The 17724-nt window shown below is 33.2% G+C and overlaps 3 protein-coding genes across 7 annotated transcripts in view; 2 read left to right on the top strand and 1 right to left on the bottom strand.

Moving 5' to 3' along the window:
- The first annotated feature begins 62 nt into the window (after positions 1–62).
- The window catches only part of LOC117681472 (sacsin-like), a 166813-nt gene continuing 149151 nt past the window's right edge, over positions 63–17724 (top strand). For 3 of the 5 annotated variants that reach the window (XR_010710896.1, XR_010710897.1, XM_066075677.1), the window contains exon 1: positions 2879–3005. The gene's annotated coding sequence lies outside the window, so the exon portion shown is untranslated. Of the gene's footprint in view, positions 401–2878; positions 3006–17724 lie in introns of those variants that run through there. The other 2 variants (XR_010710898.1, XR_010710894.1) reach the window with 2 other exon arrangements.
- LOC105323504 (tubulin-specific chaperone C-like) lies at positions 5583–6833 on the bottom strand. Its single transcript, XM_011422575.3, has one exon. It carries the CDS (start codon positions 6831–6833, stop codon positions 5583–5585), a length of 1251 nt encoding a protein of 416 aa, XP_011420877.2.
- On the top strand, positions 7045–7885 carry LOC136273233 (probable serine/threonine-protein kinase fhkE). Its single transcript, XM_066077634.1, has 2 exons — positions 7045–7632; positions 7718–7885. Exons 1-2 carry the CDS (start codon positions 7045–7047, stop codon positions 7883–7885), a joined length of 756 nt encoding a protein of 251 aa, XP_065933706.1.

Genomic DNA, 17724 nt, shown 5'->3' with positions numbered 1-17724 from the left:
ATTATCTTCTACATTGAATGTTAAAAGCAAACAGCGTGCTTGCTTAAGTTAAACTAGGTTCCTTCTACAAAAACCCCCCATGCATTTCCCTAGCTTACGAATTGGAGTATTAGGTCAGGGCCATATCGATTGTATTTTATAGGTGTAAATGTTTCAACTGTTTAAAGTTTTCCTCGTCTATTTCAAAACAAATCATTTTTCCATACGTTTATATTTCTTTTTTAATATATGATTTCAAAATGCTTGCATTACCAGTACCAGGAAACGGGAAATCATATCGTAGACACCACGTGACAATCGTTATTTACGTGATATTTAAAAGCTTTATATTCTGCTTTCGTCAGATAAAGAAGACCCTAAAGACATGCAAGTTGAAGATCTTTCAATTTGATTGAACAAGGTAAGAAAAGATCTAATAATGTGCGTTCCTTATTTTGAATTCATTTTATATTTGTTCGTCGTTGTGCATCGTTTATAGTTTGTTATTTGCAGACTGTTTATCAATTTTAGACAGTTGTCCGAAGCTATTTGACAAAACCTGATAGTTTATTGTATTATGCACCTGTGTAATAACGGCATGAATTGTAAAATCCATGATCCAATTCCAGAATGTCATGCATGCTTATGAAAATTTGGGGTAAAATTGAAGCAAATCTTCAGCAAAAATTGTAAAATTTATTCTCGGGATTTGCTAGTTAACTTCAATCTTAATCAGGTGAATAGAAATAACTTGCAAATATACAATTTTTTTTTTTTCAAAGTACCTTGCTAAAGTTGGGGGACAAAGTAAATGAGATATTTTTTAGGTATATGACTTTTTTCTCTTTCTTGTTCATGTAATTTCTAAGTATTTATATATAATCAGATTATAAAAATGCTAGTACTCTGCACAATTCGTCATACAAGTAGAAACAAGAAACAGATCACTTTAGATAAAGTTTCTCTAGTTTATAGTTGGTCTCGTATGTAAATAAAATTTATCTTCTACAATATTCCAAAAAAACTGGAAAGATAACCAAGGTGCCGTGCTCACTTGAACGTGCTCTTAACATTATTGATTCGGACACCACCGGCTTGATAAATTATCTCTCTATTCTAAACAAATATAATTCAATTTAAGATAAAAATTTTGAATTGAATGGTACTCATAGATCGACCAGGATTTTGAGTGAAGATTATATAATAACTATAAGATTAATCTAAAAAAAAAATACACGACCATCCACATCAAATTTGTGCTTACACGTTCAATTTCTGCTACTGTAGAGTAAGTGATGGGTGTAAGTTGGCATTTTAGTTTGATGACTAAAGACTTCCGTGACTTTTTTATGTGTGATGTTTATTAACTTTTTAGTTTCACATTAATTCATTTATATTTCATTGTTCAGTCGAACTATAAACCATTAAAGGATTGACTGAATATTTTTTTTTATTCATCAAGAAATGAATCTAAAAACCGCATCGCAAAAAGTTTGCGATGCGGTTTTTAGGTTCATTTCTCGATGAGCAAAAAGATATTGTTATGCTTATAATTCATTTTTAAATACAAATAATGTTTGATTAAGCTAAATTTATCGTAAATAACAAGAATCAACAAGATATAAACAACTGTTATTAACACCGCTGGGCCCTGCACTGTGATTACTTACTGACGCCAAGTTGGACAATGTTTTACTGATTGCGATACATGTATTTTGATTACCTGTGCATTTCCTGGCATTACTACTGATAGATCCTTCTTTTCTATGCCCGCTCATAAACATGGTATGGCGGAGTTTTACCCTCCTCACAAAGTGCCTCTGAGGCAGTATGCCATGTACCTTTGTTTACATTTTGCAATCCTAGGTATGTTGCACATAAATTTTGAAAACTGGTATTTTTTCACTGGTGTTTCTGAATAGCAGATATCCTCGTTGATATTATTAATCGCTTCTTTTATGCAGTGATTAAACAAAGTGGTTTTTAGTAGACGTTTATCTATATTTCATTCAATGCGCATTTGCCAAAACAATTAGAGAAATACTTCTTTGTCTGTGGAGTTACCGGTCTTGACATTATCTAGATTAGATTTGCCTTTGATTAAAAGATTAAAGAAAATTTACTCAATGAATGAAATTATAAATTAATCAATAAAAATAATTTGTTAAAATGTATTTTTTTCGTTTTTGACATAAACCTACAAAGGCAAATTCAAATATTATACACTACTCATTCATCTGTTTTGTTTTTGTACGCGTTATATATTTAATTCTCGATATCTTCATAATTTTTACATGTATATGTAGCAGTGCCCGTGTGTAGAAAGAAGTTCGGCAATAACTCAATTATCAGAAAACGAATGAATTGGTCAAAGTGAGAGATGGGGAGAAAAGCAATGAATTATATTTAAAGTTCTAATGAGTGTTTAACATGGAAAATAACAATGTTTCATGTATCTAGAACTTGTTGTATTTCAAACGTATTTACTCAAAAGTAAAATATCTTTATAAAATAGAGCTTACTAGATTTGTATCATGTAGACAGATTCTAAAGAATACCGAGTTAGCAGTTTCTACATCCTCCTCCTTTGTTCGTATTTTTATTGCCCCCCCCTCCACACACACACACACACACACACGCACGCACGCACGCACGCACGCACGCACGCACGCACGCACGCACGCACGCACGCACACACACACACACACACACACACACACACACACACACACACACACACACACACACACACACACACACACACACACACACACGTTTGCTGTGTTTAAATTCCGCTTTCTTCTTATTCATGTTTAAGAAAAATAAAATCAATAGTCTACTATTGTTTCAACAAGCCAGAACCACCTAAACATCACGTGACTATACGTCATAGATTCATAAATTGAGTACATTATTTCTTCCATTGGCTTAGCATATTACGTCTCTTTGTTAGGCAACATGAAAAACTTCCTTAAATCCTAGCTTTGTGCACAAAGAATACAGGGCAGTGTATTTAAGTGATTAAGGTAAGAAAGTAATATTTTTCATAATACCTAATCCTACTAAGAAACATTTTTTAAAAGAAAAGGGCCGTATATATATATATATATATATATATATATATATATATATATATATATATATATATATATATATATAGAAAATTTGAAAAACGAAAGACAACACAGAGTAAAACGTTAGCGCTTTCATTCAATCTTCAGACGTTTTTAAAATAACAATTACGTTACTTGGTGACGTCTACAATACAATGACGTCATAGTTAAAGTTAACGTAGTAGAGGGATATTTCCGCGTAATCTATAGGGTATTTCAATGAAATATATACACAATACATAAAAAAGTTAAATTATAGCAGTCTGTTGAGGCAAGGTTTTAAAGTTTGAATAAAATGTTTTTCTTTTTCTCTTCTTTCCGTTGCACTCTCTGTAAAAAGTTTATAAAATGGAAACACTTTAAATTGCCCGCCTCCGCATACATCGATGTGCTCGCTGAGTTTTATTTTCCGGTACTCTGGGTCTTTAATTTGCTGTTTATGCACCCGGATTCTTGTTCTTAATGTTGTCCCAGTTTCGCCGATATAAAATTTGTTGCAACCATCACATATAATGGTATATATTAAATTTTTGGAATGACATGACATGTCCGAATTTATGTGGAATTGTTTTCCTCTGAAGTCAACAGAGCTGCCTTGTTTTAAAAACGGACACGTGCCGCATCGTATGTCTCCACATTTAGATACCGTTTTTATTGACGTATTAATTGTAGATGGACAGAGTATTCTCTTAAGGTTCTTTGGTTGCCTTTTACTGTTAGTAAACTTGAGTTTGGTTAAAACGCGAGCCATATCTTCATCTGTTTTGAGAACTCCGTTGAGATGATTGACCACTGGAGCTATATTCGGGTTCCTAGGGTTATGGGTAGTAACAAGCGGTAATATTTTGGTTTCCTTGTTGTTCTGTAAAATTGGATTAATAAGATCCTGTCTATCTATTCCTTTGGCCTTCATTATTCCGTCGTTGATAAGGTTGATAGGGTAATGCTGGTCAGTTAAAAATTGTTTTAATTCGTTGAGACGCTGATTTCTTGTTTCCTCATCACTGACTATAGTACATATTCTCCTGGCAAGGTTGTAAGGGATGGCCCTCTTTATATGTCGTGGATGGGACGATCCAAAATGCAAATATTGATGAGTATCTGTACTCTTGTAGAAGATATCTGTAGAAATTTTATCGTTCTCCTTTTTGACTAGAACATCTAAAAACGGAATTTTTGTGGAACTTTTTTCTAATGTGAATTTAATATCTGGATCTAGATCATTAAGAATATTTTTCAACCTTTGTAATTCCGAGTCTTCTTTATTCCATATGATGAAACAATCATCTAGATATCTTTTCCAGTTCTTTTTCAGAGTCTGGCTGAATTCTTCACCGAATTCCTCCTTTGTCTTTTTATACAGACTTTCTTCTAAAAATCCTAGGCATAATGTAGCGTATGTTGGGGCCATTTTAGTTCCCATGGCTGTACCTTTGATTTGATGAAAGTATTTGCCATTAAACGTAAATACATTATTCTTTAAAACCAAGTCTGTAGCCTCCAATAAAAACTCCTTTGTAAATCTGTTATCAATGTCCGTTCTGCAATTATCAATCCAGAAATTCAAAGCTGTAAGTCCTAGTGTACTGCTTATATTAGTGTATAAGTTGACTACATCCAAGCTTACTAGTTCAGCATCAGGATCCACTTGTTCCGGTAGATATCGTAGAAAATCTAAGTCATCCCGGATGAAACTTTTTACATTTTGACATAGTGGTTTCAAAATGATATCCAATAAATTGCTGAGTCGTTGGGTGGGTGCTGCAGGTCCTCCAACAATAGGACGGAATGTTAAATCTGCGGGATGTTCACAAGTAATGTATTCAGAATTCTGTTTTTGTATAGCTTCTTTGATTGTTTTTGATTTGTGAACTTTTGGTAACCCATAGAAGGAACTTTCTTTATATTCAAACTCAGTGACAAATTCTTTCTCCTTATCTGTTAAAGTAGAGGAATGTTTGAGTAGCAGTTTTTTTATTTTTTGTAGGATTGCTTTGTCCTGGTTTTCAGATATTTCAGTATAAAATTCCGTGTTTGAAAGCATATCCATTATTTTTTGCTCATAATATACTGTGTCCATAATAACCACGGCTCCGCCTTTATCCGCCTCTTTAATTACAATATTTTCATCACTCGATAATGATTTTAAGGCATTGGTTTCTTCTTTAGACAAGTTTTGTTTAGTAGATATACATTCAGTACTATCTAGTGGTAAGTTCTGGAGCGTTTCACAAACAGTGTCTAGAATGTTGTTTCGTCCTTTCTTTGGGTTGAAATTAGATTTATTTTTCACTAAATCTAGTTGAGTATTTTCATTTTCTTCGTCGCTCTCCGTATTTTTGAAATATTCGGCCAGACGTAATTTGCGAGTGTATTCTTTTATGTCTTTTCTTAATTCTTGTTTATTACTGCATGGGGTTGGCGTGTATTTCAATCCTTTTGATAGAAGCTTTATTTCGGATTCGTTTAATTGTTTGGTGGACAAATTGATTATTTTTGGATCCACGCATTTCGTCGTTGCTGTTGTTGTCGTTGTCGCTGGAATCTTTGTCCGTGTCCTGGTTTGCCTCCGCCTAAAAAATACTTATTTAGTCCTCTGCCGATGTAGGTTGTACCGTTTCTCCGATATGTATTCCCTAGAGAGCAGTTTGGCCTTACATGCCTGTTATTGTTACTGCTGTTGTTCTTGTTGTTGCTGTTGTTATTGTTGTTGTATGAGTAACTGGAAGTTTTCCTTTGTTTCACTTGTTGTGTTCCATTGTTTACTCTTTTTTCATAGCCCGTATATTGTGGCACGTTGTGCTGTTTTCTTCCATATCTGTTACGTGTATTTTCTTGTGGTCGCAACGTTGACCGTTGTTGCTCATTGCTCGTTGATTGCTTTCCGTTTTCTTGGGTGGAATTTTGATTGACAATTTCAGCAAAACTCGGTTTTTTTCGTGCTGCTCTATTTAGTACGTTTTCTTTGGGCTTCTTCTGATTTTTTTCTTTCACTATACTGTTCCCGTATTTTCTTACATAATCTAACTGCCAGATTTCCTTCATTCTCCATCTATCCTGTGATCGCTTTTCTTCCTTCTCACAATCCACTTTCCACATGTTTTCCAGAATATCAAGTATTCTCCCGCTTGCTTTTTTCTTAAGTTCGCTACCCATTTGCTCATCAATTTCAATTACCTTATTTTGGCTATTTTCAGATCTCATGCGTAAAAGCTGTATTTCCCCCTTCACTCGCTCAACGGCCATGTTTGCTCTGATGTTTTTCTGTTCTTCCGGTTCTCCGGGTATTTCCGTTATTCTATACTTTCTGGGTAGAATGGGTAAGTCTTCGCCTAGCCATTTCTCGTACTGTTCTGCATCACACGCATTGTTTATTTGTTTCCAGTACAATTGCTTTCTCTTGTTTAGTGCTCTACTCCAATCTACTTTTATTCTTTGTTTGATTTTTATTGCCTCTTTTTGTAATGCAAGTTCATTAATTTCTTGTTGAATAACTTCGCTTGGCGATTGGTAGTACATATTGCTTTCATCTGTATTAACAGATTTCACGCATGTTTCTTCGAAATGATTGTTTTCAATGCGGTTATCACATACCTTGATTAGATCTCGAAGTAGATCATTGGTCGTATCCATTTTATTTCCTATAGAATCCATTTTATCCAGAATATTTTGAAGAACACTGTTCATACTATATTCCTCTTCTTTTTCTCTATCCCTCTGAAATCCTCTTCTTGTTGTCATCTCGGTCACTGGTAATCAATAGTTAAATCCAAAAAATATCGCAGTGTCCGGTTTTATATATAGAAAATTTGAAAAACGAAAGACAACACAGAGTAAAACAGTAGAACAGTACGAGAAATGGCTAGGCGAAGACTTACCCATTCTACCCAGAAAGTATAGAATAACGGAAATACCCGGAGAACCGGAAGAACAGAAAAACATCAGAGCAAACATGGCCGTTGAGCGAGTGAAGGGGGAAATACAGCTTTTACGCATGAGATCTGAAAATAGCCAAAATAAGGTAATTGAAATTGATGAGCAAATGGGTAGCGAACTTAAGAAAAAAGCAAGCGGGAGAATACTTGATATTCTGGAAAACATGTGGAAAGTGGATTGTGAGAAGGAAGAAAAGCGATCACAGGATAGATGGAGAATGAAGGAAATCTGGCAGTTAGATTATGTAAGAAAATACGGGAACAGTATAGTGAAAGAAAAAAATCAGAAGAAGCCCAAAGAAAACGTACTAAATAGAGCAGCACGAAAAAAACCGAGTTTTGCTGAAATTGTCAATCAAAATTCCACCCAAGAAAACGGAAAGCAATCAACGAGCAATGAGCAACAACGGTCAACGTTGCGACCACAAGAAAATACACGTAACAGATATGGAAGAAAACAGCACAACGTGCCACAATATACGGGCTATGAAAAAAGAGTAAACAATGGAACACAACAAGTGAAACAAAGGAAAACTTCCAGTTACTCATACAACAACAATAACAACAGCAACAACAAGAACAACAGCAGTAACAATAACAGGCATGTAAGGCCAAACTGCTCTCTAGGGAATACATATCGGAGAAACGGTACAACCTACATCGGCAGAGGACTAAATAAGTATTTTTTAGGCGGAGGCAAACCAGGACACGGACAAAGATTCCAGCGACAACGACAACAACAGCAACGACGAAATGCGTGGATCCAAAAATAATCAATTTGTCCACCAAACAATTAAACGAATCCGAAATAAAGCTTCTATCAAAAGGATTGAAATACACGCCAACCCCATGCAGTAATAAACAAGAATTAAGAAAAGACATAAAAGAATACACTCGCAAATTACGTCTGGCCGAATATTTCAAAAATACGGAGAGCGACGAAGAAAATGAAAATACTCAACTAGATTTAGTGAAAAATAAATCTAATTTCAACCCAAAGAAAGGACGAAACAACATTCTAGACACTGTTTGTGAAACGCTCCAGAACTTACCACTAGATAGTACTGAATGTATATCTACTAAACAAAACTTGTCTAAAGAAGAAACCAATGCCTTAAAATCATTATCGAGTGATGAAAATATTGTAATTAAAGAGGCGGATAAAGGCGGAGCCGTGGTTATTATGGACACAGTATATTATGAGCAAAAAATAATGGATATGCTTTCAAACACGGAATTTTATACTGAAATATCTGAAAACCAGGACAAAGCAATCCTACAAAAAATAAAAAAACTGCTACTCAAACATTCCTCTACTTTAACAGATAAGGAGAAAGAATTTGTCACTGAGTTTGAATATAAAGAAAGTTCCTTCTATGGGTTACCAAAAGTTCACAAATCAAAAACAATCAAAGAAGCTATACAAAAACAGAATTCTGAATACATTACTTGTGAACATCCCGCAGATTTAACATTCCGTCCTATTGTTGGAGGACCTGCAGCACCCACCCAACGACTCAGCAATTTATTGGATATCATTTTGAAACCACTATGTCAAAATGTAAAAAGTTTCATCCGGGATGACTTAGATTTTCTACGATATCTACCGGAACAAGTGGATCCTGATGCTGAACTAGTAAGCTGGGATGTAGTCAACTTATACACTAATATAAGCAGTACACTAGGACTTACAGCTTTGAATTTCTGGATTGATAATTGCAGAACGGACATTGATAACAGATTTACAAAGGAGTTTTTATTGGAGGCTACAGACTTGGTTTTAAAGAATAATGTATTTACGTTTAATGGCAAATACTTTCATCAAATCAAAGGTACAGCCATGGGAACTAAAATGGCCCCAACATACGCTACATTATGCCTAGGATTTTTAGAAGAAAGTCTGTATAAAAAGACAAAGGAGGAATTCGGTGAAGAATTCAGCCAGACTCTGAAAAAGAACTGGAAAAGATATCTAGATGATTGTTTCATCATATGGAATAAAGAAGACTCGGAATTACAAAGGTTGAAAAATATTCTTAATGATCTAGATCCAGATATTAAATTCACATTAGAAAAAAGTTCCACAAAAATTCCGTTTTTAGATGTTCTAGTCAAAAAGGAGAACGATAAAATTTCTACAGATATCTTCTACAAGAGTACAGATACTCATCAATATTTGCATTTTGGATCGTCCCATCCACGACATATAAAGAGGGCCATCCCTTACAACCTTGCCAGGAGAATATGTACTATAGTCAGTGATGAGGAAACAAGAAATCAGCGTCTCAACGAATTAAAACAATTTTTAACTGACCAGCATTACCCTATCAACCTTATCAACGACGGAATAATGAAGGCCAAAGGAATAGATAGACAGGATCTTATTAATCCAATTTTACAGAACAACAAGGAAACCAAAATATTACCGCTTGTTACTACCCATAACCCTAGGAACCCGAATATAGCTCCAGTGGTCAATCATCTCAACGGAGTTCTCAAAACAGATGAAGATATGGCTCGCGTTTTAACCAAACTCAAGTTTACTAACAGTAAAAGGCAACCAAAGAACCTTAAGAGAATACTCTGTCCATCTACAATTAATACGTCAATAAAAACGGTATCTAAATGTGGAGACATACGATGCGGCACGTGTCCGTTTTTAAAACAAGGCAGCTCTGTTGACTTCAGAGGAAAACAATTCCACATAAATTCGGACATGTCATGTCATTCCAAAAATTTAATATATACCATTATATGTGATGGTTGCAACAAATTTTATATCGGCGAAACTGGGACAACATTAAGAACAAGAATCCGGGTGCATAAACAGCAAATTAAAGACCCAGAGTACCGGAAAATAAAACTCAGCGAGCACATCGATGTATGCGGAGGCGGGCAATTTAAAGTGTTTCCATTTTATAAACTTTTTACAGAGAGTGCAACGGAAAGAAGAGAAAAAGAAAAACATTTTATTCAAACTTTAAAACCTTGCCTCAACAGACTGCTATAATTTAACTTTTTTATGTATTGTGTATATATTTCATTGAATTACCCTATAGATTACGCGGAAATATCCCTCTACTACGTTAACTTTAACTATGACGTCATTGTATTGTAGACGTCACCAAGTAACGTAATTGTTATTTTAAAAACGTCTGAAGATTGAATGAAAGCGCTAACGTTTTACTCTGTGTTGTCTTTCGTTTTTCAAATTTTCTATATATAAAACCGGACACTGCGATATTTTTTGGATTTAACTATATATATATATATATATATATATATAATGATATCTTTGGTGATTTATGCAGGATATGAGAGTAGCGACATTGTAGGAAAAATAATTTTATGTATGTTTTAATATTTTCCGCATTGATCGCTTCCTTCGTATAGCCTGCATGAATCATCATCAGAGAGCATTTCAATGTTTATACATACATCTTTCTTTTATTAAATCGTTGAATCAATCTTAGAAATTAGGTAAAAACAAATTAATTATTGTTAATGTATATCAGTACGTAAGATAAATGAAATTCCACCGTCGTCTTATATTGGATTTTGAGTCTGACATCATCATGATTATTTCATGCAGTCTGAGATTTTTTGGTATGTTGCTAAAGGTTTCGTCAGATCGATAAACTGGTTATAACTGGATCATTCAACCCACTCAGTTTCTATAGAGCTATGGATTATAAAAGTTTTTTTTATAGAAATAAATGAGAAAGTACTAGGTATATGTAAATGCATAAACTTAAATCATCACCTCAAGATTATAATGCCAGAATTTTGTGGCATTTTTTGGTTGATGCCGAGCAGCAGACGAACGGTCTGTATATAAATAAGAGCACTGTTCATGTTCCACTGGCTTTCAGCCAAACACATTACATAATATTTGAATCAGGGAACGTGAAATGTTTTAAGAGACAGGGGGTCAGGGATTGCCAAGAGGCCCTGATGGGTATCAAGGGGAAAGCTCCCGAATTTTAGGAGCTTTAAAAGCAAAATAAAATCTTAAAATAGTTTTGTTGTTTTCATTAGCGATGAATTAAATATAAAAATATTTAACATCGTAAAATAATTGATTGCAACGTCATGGTTTTAAAACGATGGATTTTTCTGTAAAGTACATGTAGAAAAAAATAGGACAATTAAAAAAAGTTAGAAATTATGATTTTGATACGATATTTTCATATCTGAGTTAAAATTCAAAATGTCTAATACCACAAAAAGGTAAAACAGCAAAATAAAATAAGCTGGATCCGCTATTAAAATTACCTTGAAAATGTATTATGTAGTTAAAAACTATAAGTCCTGGAGTGATTAATCTCTCACATGCAGGGTAGAGAGTGCGATGATGTGCTAAATAGTTTCTTTATGATGTCCACAAGCCTTTAATGGAAATCATCTGCCGTGCATACTTAGGCAGTGCACTGGCAATGTTCGTGCAGTCAAACGATTGAATTTTTGATACGATTGGTTTTTTTTTTGGTGAACCAATGAACTCATATGTTCTGTATTTTGATCGTGCGGAGGTAATGCAATATATATATATTTTCCAATGCAACAAAAAATAATAAATAAATCGGCACAGTTTTAAATAAATATCCAGAATAAAATCACAAAAAGATCCTATTTACTGCAAACGTTTTCGCCATTCCTGGCTCTTCCATATATATATATATATATATATATATATATATATATATATATATATATATATATATATATATATATATATATATATATGGAAGATATAAGGAACATACCGAGTAATGAATTAATATTTATCCTACTGTCATACATTTTGGGTTTTGTTCGTCTTTGTGCATTGTTTGTAATTTGTTATACGTCGCTTGCAAACTACTGATCGATTTTAGAGAGTTTTCCGAAGCTGTTTTACAAAACCTGATAATTCTTTTTATAAATGACACCTGTGTAAAAGAGGCTTGAATTGTAAAATCTATGACCTTTTTCCAGAATGCCATACATGCAGTTTGGGCAAAACTGAGGAAAATCTTTTGAGAAATATTGTGAAAATTATATTTGGGATGTGCAATCTTGATCAGATTAGAAAGAAAATAAACTGCATCATATACTATATTTTATGCTAACAATTAAAGCTATACACGCTATAATTTACGTCAATTTTGATTGACAGTGAAAACGCATGTGTTTGTCAACTTATAAAAGTTATCCTTAATCTGTAAATTACAATGGTGAATTCCATCTCGTTACAAGGATATAGATTTTTAATTGTTTATTTTCCTGCCAAGAAAAATATACCTTTTCATGAATATTGATGAAGGAAGAGCGAAACCGACCTCATTGCGCATGTCCGCGGAGAACTAGGTGGTCGTTATTGTTTGCCTAATTAAATATCCAACTTGATTTTTAATATGCTTAACAGTTGTTAATTTGAAATACATACATGTATAATGAGTAAAATACGTTTGTCATTCACGATACCCTTACTTCTGCATTAACACTTATAGGATCTATAAATAGCACGTAGGGGAAAAACACAGGACTACGTCATTTTTTTAAAGGAAGTATTCATATCTACTCACAGGCTTGTAATTTTTTTCTTTTGTTTGTACTTGTATATCGGACAAGTTTATGCTTTACTGAAAATATCCTTTCCTTTGTGAAACTATCACAATTATGAAGATGTTGACCCTTCACCAGTTGTGGTATGATAGACTAAATTTAGCTGTCAATATCACGTGATAGATTGATATTCACGAGGAGGCATTACTTTCCTGGCAGGAAAATAAATATTTTTTATTGTTTAATATTTGATATATTTGTTACGTGATCGAATTGAGCATTATAATTAACAGCATAAAGGTAACTTTTATTAGTAATCAAACACATACATTTTCCCCTTTATTCAAAATTGATGCAAATTATAGCGTGTATAGCTTTAAATGGTAATTTTTCTTTTCAAAGTACCTTGCTAAAGTCGGAAAACGAAGTTAAATGGAAATATTTTAGGTACATGACTTTCATTAATCATTATTCATATAATTTCATTGTATTATAATCCGATTAGAAAAATAATAGTATCCTGCACGATTTGTCACACACGTAGCAACAGCTAACTTAAATCTATTATTAAGATAATGTTTGAACGTGTCTCTAGATTGTAGCCTTTATGTTAATAAAATTCTGTTTACTTACAATATTTTAAAGTGGAAAGATGGAAAGATAATCTAGGTGTTGTGCTCACTTGAACGCGCTCTTAACATTATTGATTCGGACTCCACTGGCATGATAAATTATACTTCTGTTCTAAACACATACTTCAATTTAAGATTAGATTTTTTTAATGAGCGGCATACAAGGATCCACCAAGATTTTGATTAGTATTATAACTTTAAGATTAATTTAAATCAAAAATGGGCAACTATCCCCTTTGTGTTAAAATTACAGGCCAAATTTATGCTTCTGTAAATTAAGTGATAACTTAGACTTCTGTGACTTTTTATGCCTCTTGTTTATTGATCTGATTAATTTCACATCGTAGTTATATTATATATTCATAATTGTTCAGCCAAACTATAAACCAATTAAATTTTAAGGGGGATGTGTGGCCATCTTTAATATTTGAGGATAAGAATGTAAACATTTCTTGAACTGGCTTCTTTCTGTCCAGAATGGACCAAAACTGTTGCCAAAAGATATAAAAGCACTAAATTTGAAATTCTACGTGTTGTTTTGTATGCAAATTATGCATACAAGAACAGAACAATGCCTTTTTAATCACTTAAAACAGCTGTCGAACTGCACAGCTACAGACTTATTTTGAAGATTTAAAAATCTGAAAAATATGAAGGGGGTTCATTGGTGTCATTTGTTGAGAAAAAGGTTGAATTTTGCACAAAAATGTAGAAACTTTGCCTCAGAATAGGTCACCCTATTTTTATCAGTCGCCATGGAATCTATATTTAGAACAAGAAAATTCCATGCTATACTTAAAACTCCCGTGTCTATGGAGGCACATTGACGTTATATTTTCATCGATAAGAATAAATGTCAATTCAAATCAATCTTGACTGAATGTGACATACTTCTTCATACCACTTCCAATTGTATTGTTTTGGTTCTATGAGTTTAAATTAAGTTAAATTCTTATTAGAAGTATGATAGGGGTCCAAAATATTAATTGCCTTACAGAAAAAATACACATATATTTTTCAAAGACATATAGCTCAATGTACCTTCATTTTGAGACTCATTTTAAGAATTGATAACATACATGTAAGCAAGCTTTGCCCTTTTTAATAAACAAATGGTTGTAGAGTGGATACAAATGACTTCCTTTCATATTTTATCATATTTTTAAATCTTAAATTTTAGTCTGTAGCTGTGCGGTTGAAAGTGATTTGAAAATGCATTGTTCTGCCCCTTGTATGCATGATTTGCATACAAAACATGTTGAACGTCATGTTTATTGCTATTGTGTCTTTTGACAACAGTTTTAGAAAGTTTTGGACAGAAACAAACCAGTTTAAGAAATGTTTACATTTTTCTTCTCAAATGTAAAAAATAAATGGCTGCACACCCCCTTAATGTGTATTTAACATGAAATTAACAATGTTATCTAAAACCTGAAAGATTTCACACGCAATTACTCAAAATTGAAAGATTGGAAAGAACAGCACCTACTGGATTTGTAAACATGTAGACAAATCCTAAAAAATCCTAAAATATGAAGAGGTAGCAGTTTCTACATTATCTTCAATTATTTGTATTTTTATAAACTCCCCCATTAATTTCTTTCAATTACTTTGACAAATGTAATTAAATACATTTCAATTACTTTTAATATCTTAAAAATATATGCATGTAGAAACAGCACTGAGACACACAAAACGTTTTTATGGTAATATCTTTAGCGGTTTGCATTCATTTTAATCATTATTTATAGATTTAATTTTGCTTTAAAATAATATATAAATATTACAATGGGTACTAAATTCAGTGTTCTTGGGTTCATGTTTGGTTCTGAACAAGATTTTTCATACTAAACTTTTAGTCCTGGCATACTACATTTGTTCTTTGGTATGAGAGGGCTTCAGGCTTTAACAAATTAGACCTTTTCTAGAGTGTCATGTTGTATAAACATATCAAACATAATGAGACATTTAGTTAGTGTATAAACACAATCCCATTTAAAACAGGTATGCAACCTAAACATAATTATTAAATTTCTGTCTGTCATTCTCCTGTTAACCTTATATATCTGTACATGCATATAATTGTTTACATTTATTTGTACTGATAAAATGTACTGCTTAAAGCTACAAGTTAATGAAGAACTGAACTTAATATGACACCTTTTTAAACTTTTAAATTAACTTGAAAAAAGTAATTGAAATGTAATCGAAAAGTAATTGAAAATACATGATATATTTTGGAATGTATTTAAATACATTCAATTACTTGTAATTGAAGGGAGACTCAATTACAAATTACTTCCAAAGACTTTGAAAAATGTAATTAATTACACTCAATTACAAATACTTCTTTCAATTACCCCATCCCTGGTAGATTATGCACTTTCTCCCTACTATATCCTGTATGTTTAGAAAAATCATAAACTAATTTAGTTGGTCTACTTTTGCTTCAACTAGCCAGAACCACTTCAACATCACGTGAATATACGTCATAAATTGCATACATTATTTCCGCCATGAAAAACTTCCCTCGGCCCTGGTTTTGTATACAAATAATTCAGGGCAGTATATTAAAGTGATTAAGGTAAGAGAGATTTATGTTCGCAAGGATTAAGAATCTTACTTCGAAACACATTTTTTAATAAAAAAAAAAAAAAGAATCTTATACATGTATTTAAGCAGTAATATGCGCTCTTTTGCGATTTATGCAGAAAAAAAATTTCCGCAATGATCGCTATCCTCATAGCCCGCATAAATCATCAAAGGAAGCATTTTTTTATATTTACAACCTCCTTTTATCAAATTGTAAAGTCAATTATAAAGATTGGGTAAAAATAAACTAATCATTGTTATTGTACATCAATACGTCGAATAAAAGAAACAGCCATGTCGTCTGACATCATCATGTTTATTTCGTGCAGTCAGTGATTTTTCTTAGGTTGTTAAAGATTCTGACAGATCGATAAACTGGTTAGAACTGGATAGTGTAGATTTTAGCCATGTCCGTTTCTATACAGCTATGATACACAATCGCTTTCTTAATAAATATATGAGATAATACTAGGTACATGTATATGTAAATTCATAAACTTAAATCAGCAGCTTAAGTTTATAATGCAAGAATTTTGTTGAGCAGACGAGTGGTCTATAAATAAGTAAGAGCACTGTTCCTGTTTCAAGTGCTTTCATCCAAATACATTACATAATACTTGAATCAAGGGTGGATCCAAACTGGCGGGAACGTGAAATATTTTATAAGGCAGAGTTTCGGTACCGCCAAGAGACCTTCATTGGGCCCAGGGCTAACCCTGGTGGGGGCAGGGTGAAGCTTACGGAAGATCCTGCATTTTAAGGAGTTTTAAGAGCAAAACAAAATCTTATAACAAGTAATAGCTTTCCAAAAAGCTTGCCTGACTAAACAAAATTATTCAATGGAAGCATGCATGTATCAATTTGAAATAAATTTAAATTTCGCTTCTGATCATAAATTTAAAAACGGAATGTGCAAATTTAAGACGAAATGCGAGTCTTTTCTTCGATCTAGAACATGTACATATATTTCACTTGAAATTCGATCAATTATCTTATTTATTCAATTTTGTTTAGGAATGTACACATATTAAATAAGTGCATGTAAGCTTGAAAGCTGGAGATTAAATAGTTATTTTTTTTTTAAATGTATTTGATATATTAAGATGCAAAGCCAACTGAAAGGCATTCTAAAAAATTTTCAATCATACGAAATGTGAAAGGGTATGCAAACATGTATTGTTTTTTAATGTGTGTGGGGCAGCTTCATCAAAATCATCCTGACAAGCAATTAAAAAAGGATGAATTTTCAAATTCATGAACAAAACCCTAACTCCAATTCAATTAGAATTCCGTATTTGCAGTTTCATTTATTACATGCTGCTACAAAAGTGGATTATATAGTGATATATAAATATAAGAAAAGTGCCTGCTGCAGAAAAAGTAGGAAAGGGGAAGCAGCCCCCCCCCCTCACTCCAATCCCCAGTGTTACGTGCCTTTGATGTAAACACACGGTGTGCTCTGGGGTATTCACATGATCCCAACAGACTCGTCCACTAATCGGCGCGCAAAAATGATGAACGAGACATTATGGCACAAAGTCCTGCTTTACCATTCACGCAACGGCTGAGATCATGAGGTGGCAGGGGATAGTTTTTTTGGTCGAGGAAATGTGAGGCAGATAGTGCTCATATATGAGATTTTTCAGTGGGTTTTTAAATTTGCTAAAATCGGTTTGCATGCAGGGGACACACGGTCCCGACTCTTGAGAATTTTTAAACATTTCAGAATAAAACAAGTACAACTTACATATAGCACTATAAAGAATAGCCAGGGACGGTCTCAAAATTTTCTGAAAAATTGCCTTTTTTCACATTTTCACAGGTCCAGAACCACGCTCCAGTCCCGAGCAACTGCCATAAACTACCATAGGATTGGTAGCTTAATGTATACCCATGCAAATAATCAGCAATTGATAGGGGGTCAAT

The sequence above is a fragment of the Magallana gigas genome, chromosome 2 (genome assembly GCF_963853765.1).
Source record: "Magallana gigas chromosome 2, xbMagGiga1.1, whole genome shotgun sequence".
Classification (NCBI taxonomy): Eukaryota; Metazoa; Mollusca; class Bivalvia; order Ostreida; family Ostreidae; genus Magallana; species Magallana gigas.
The sequence above is the reverse complement of the archived record's forward strand: the minus strand, read 5'-3'. Positions and strand labels throughout refer to the sequence as shown.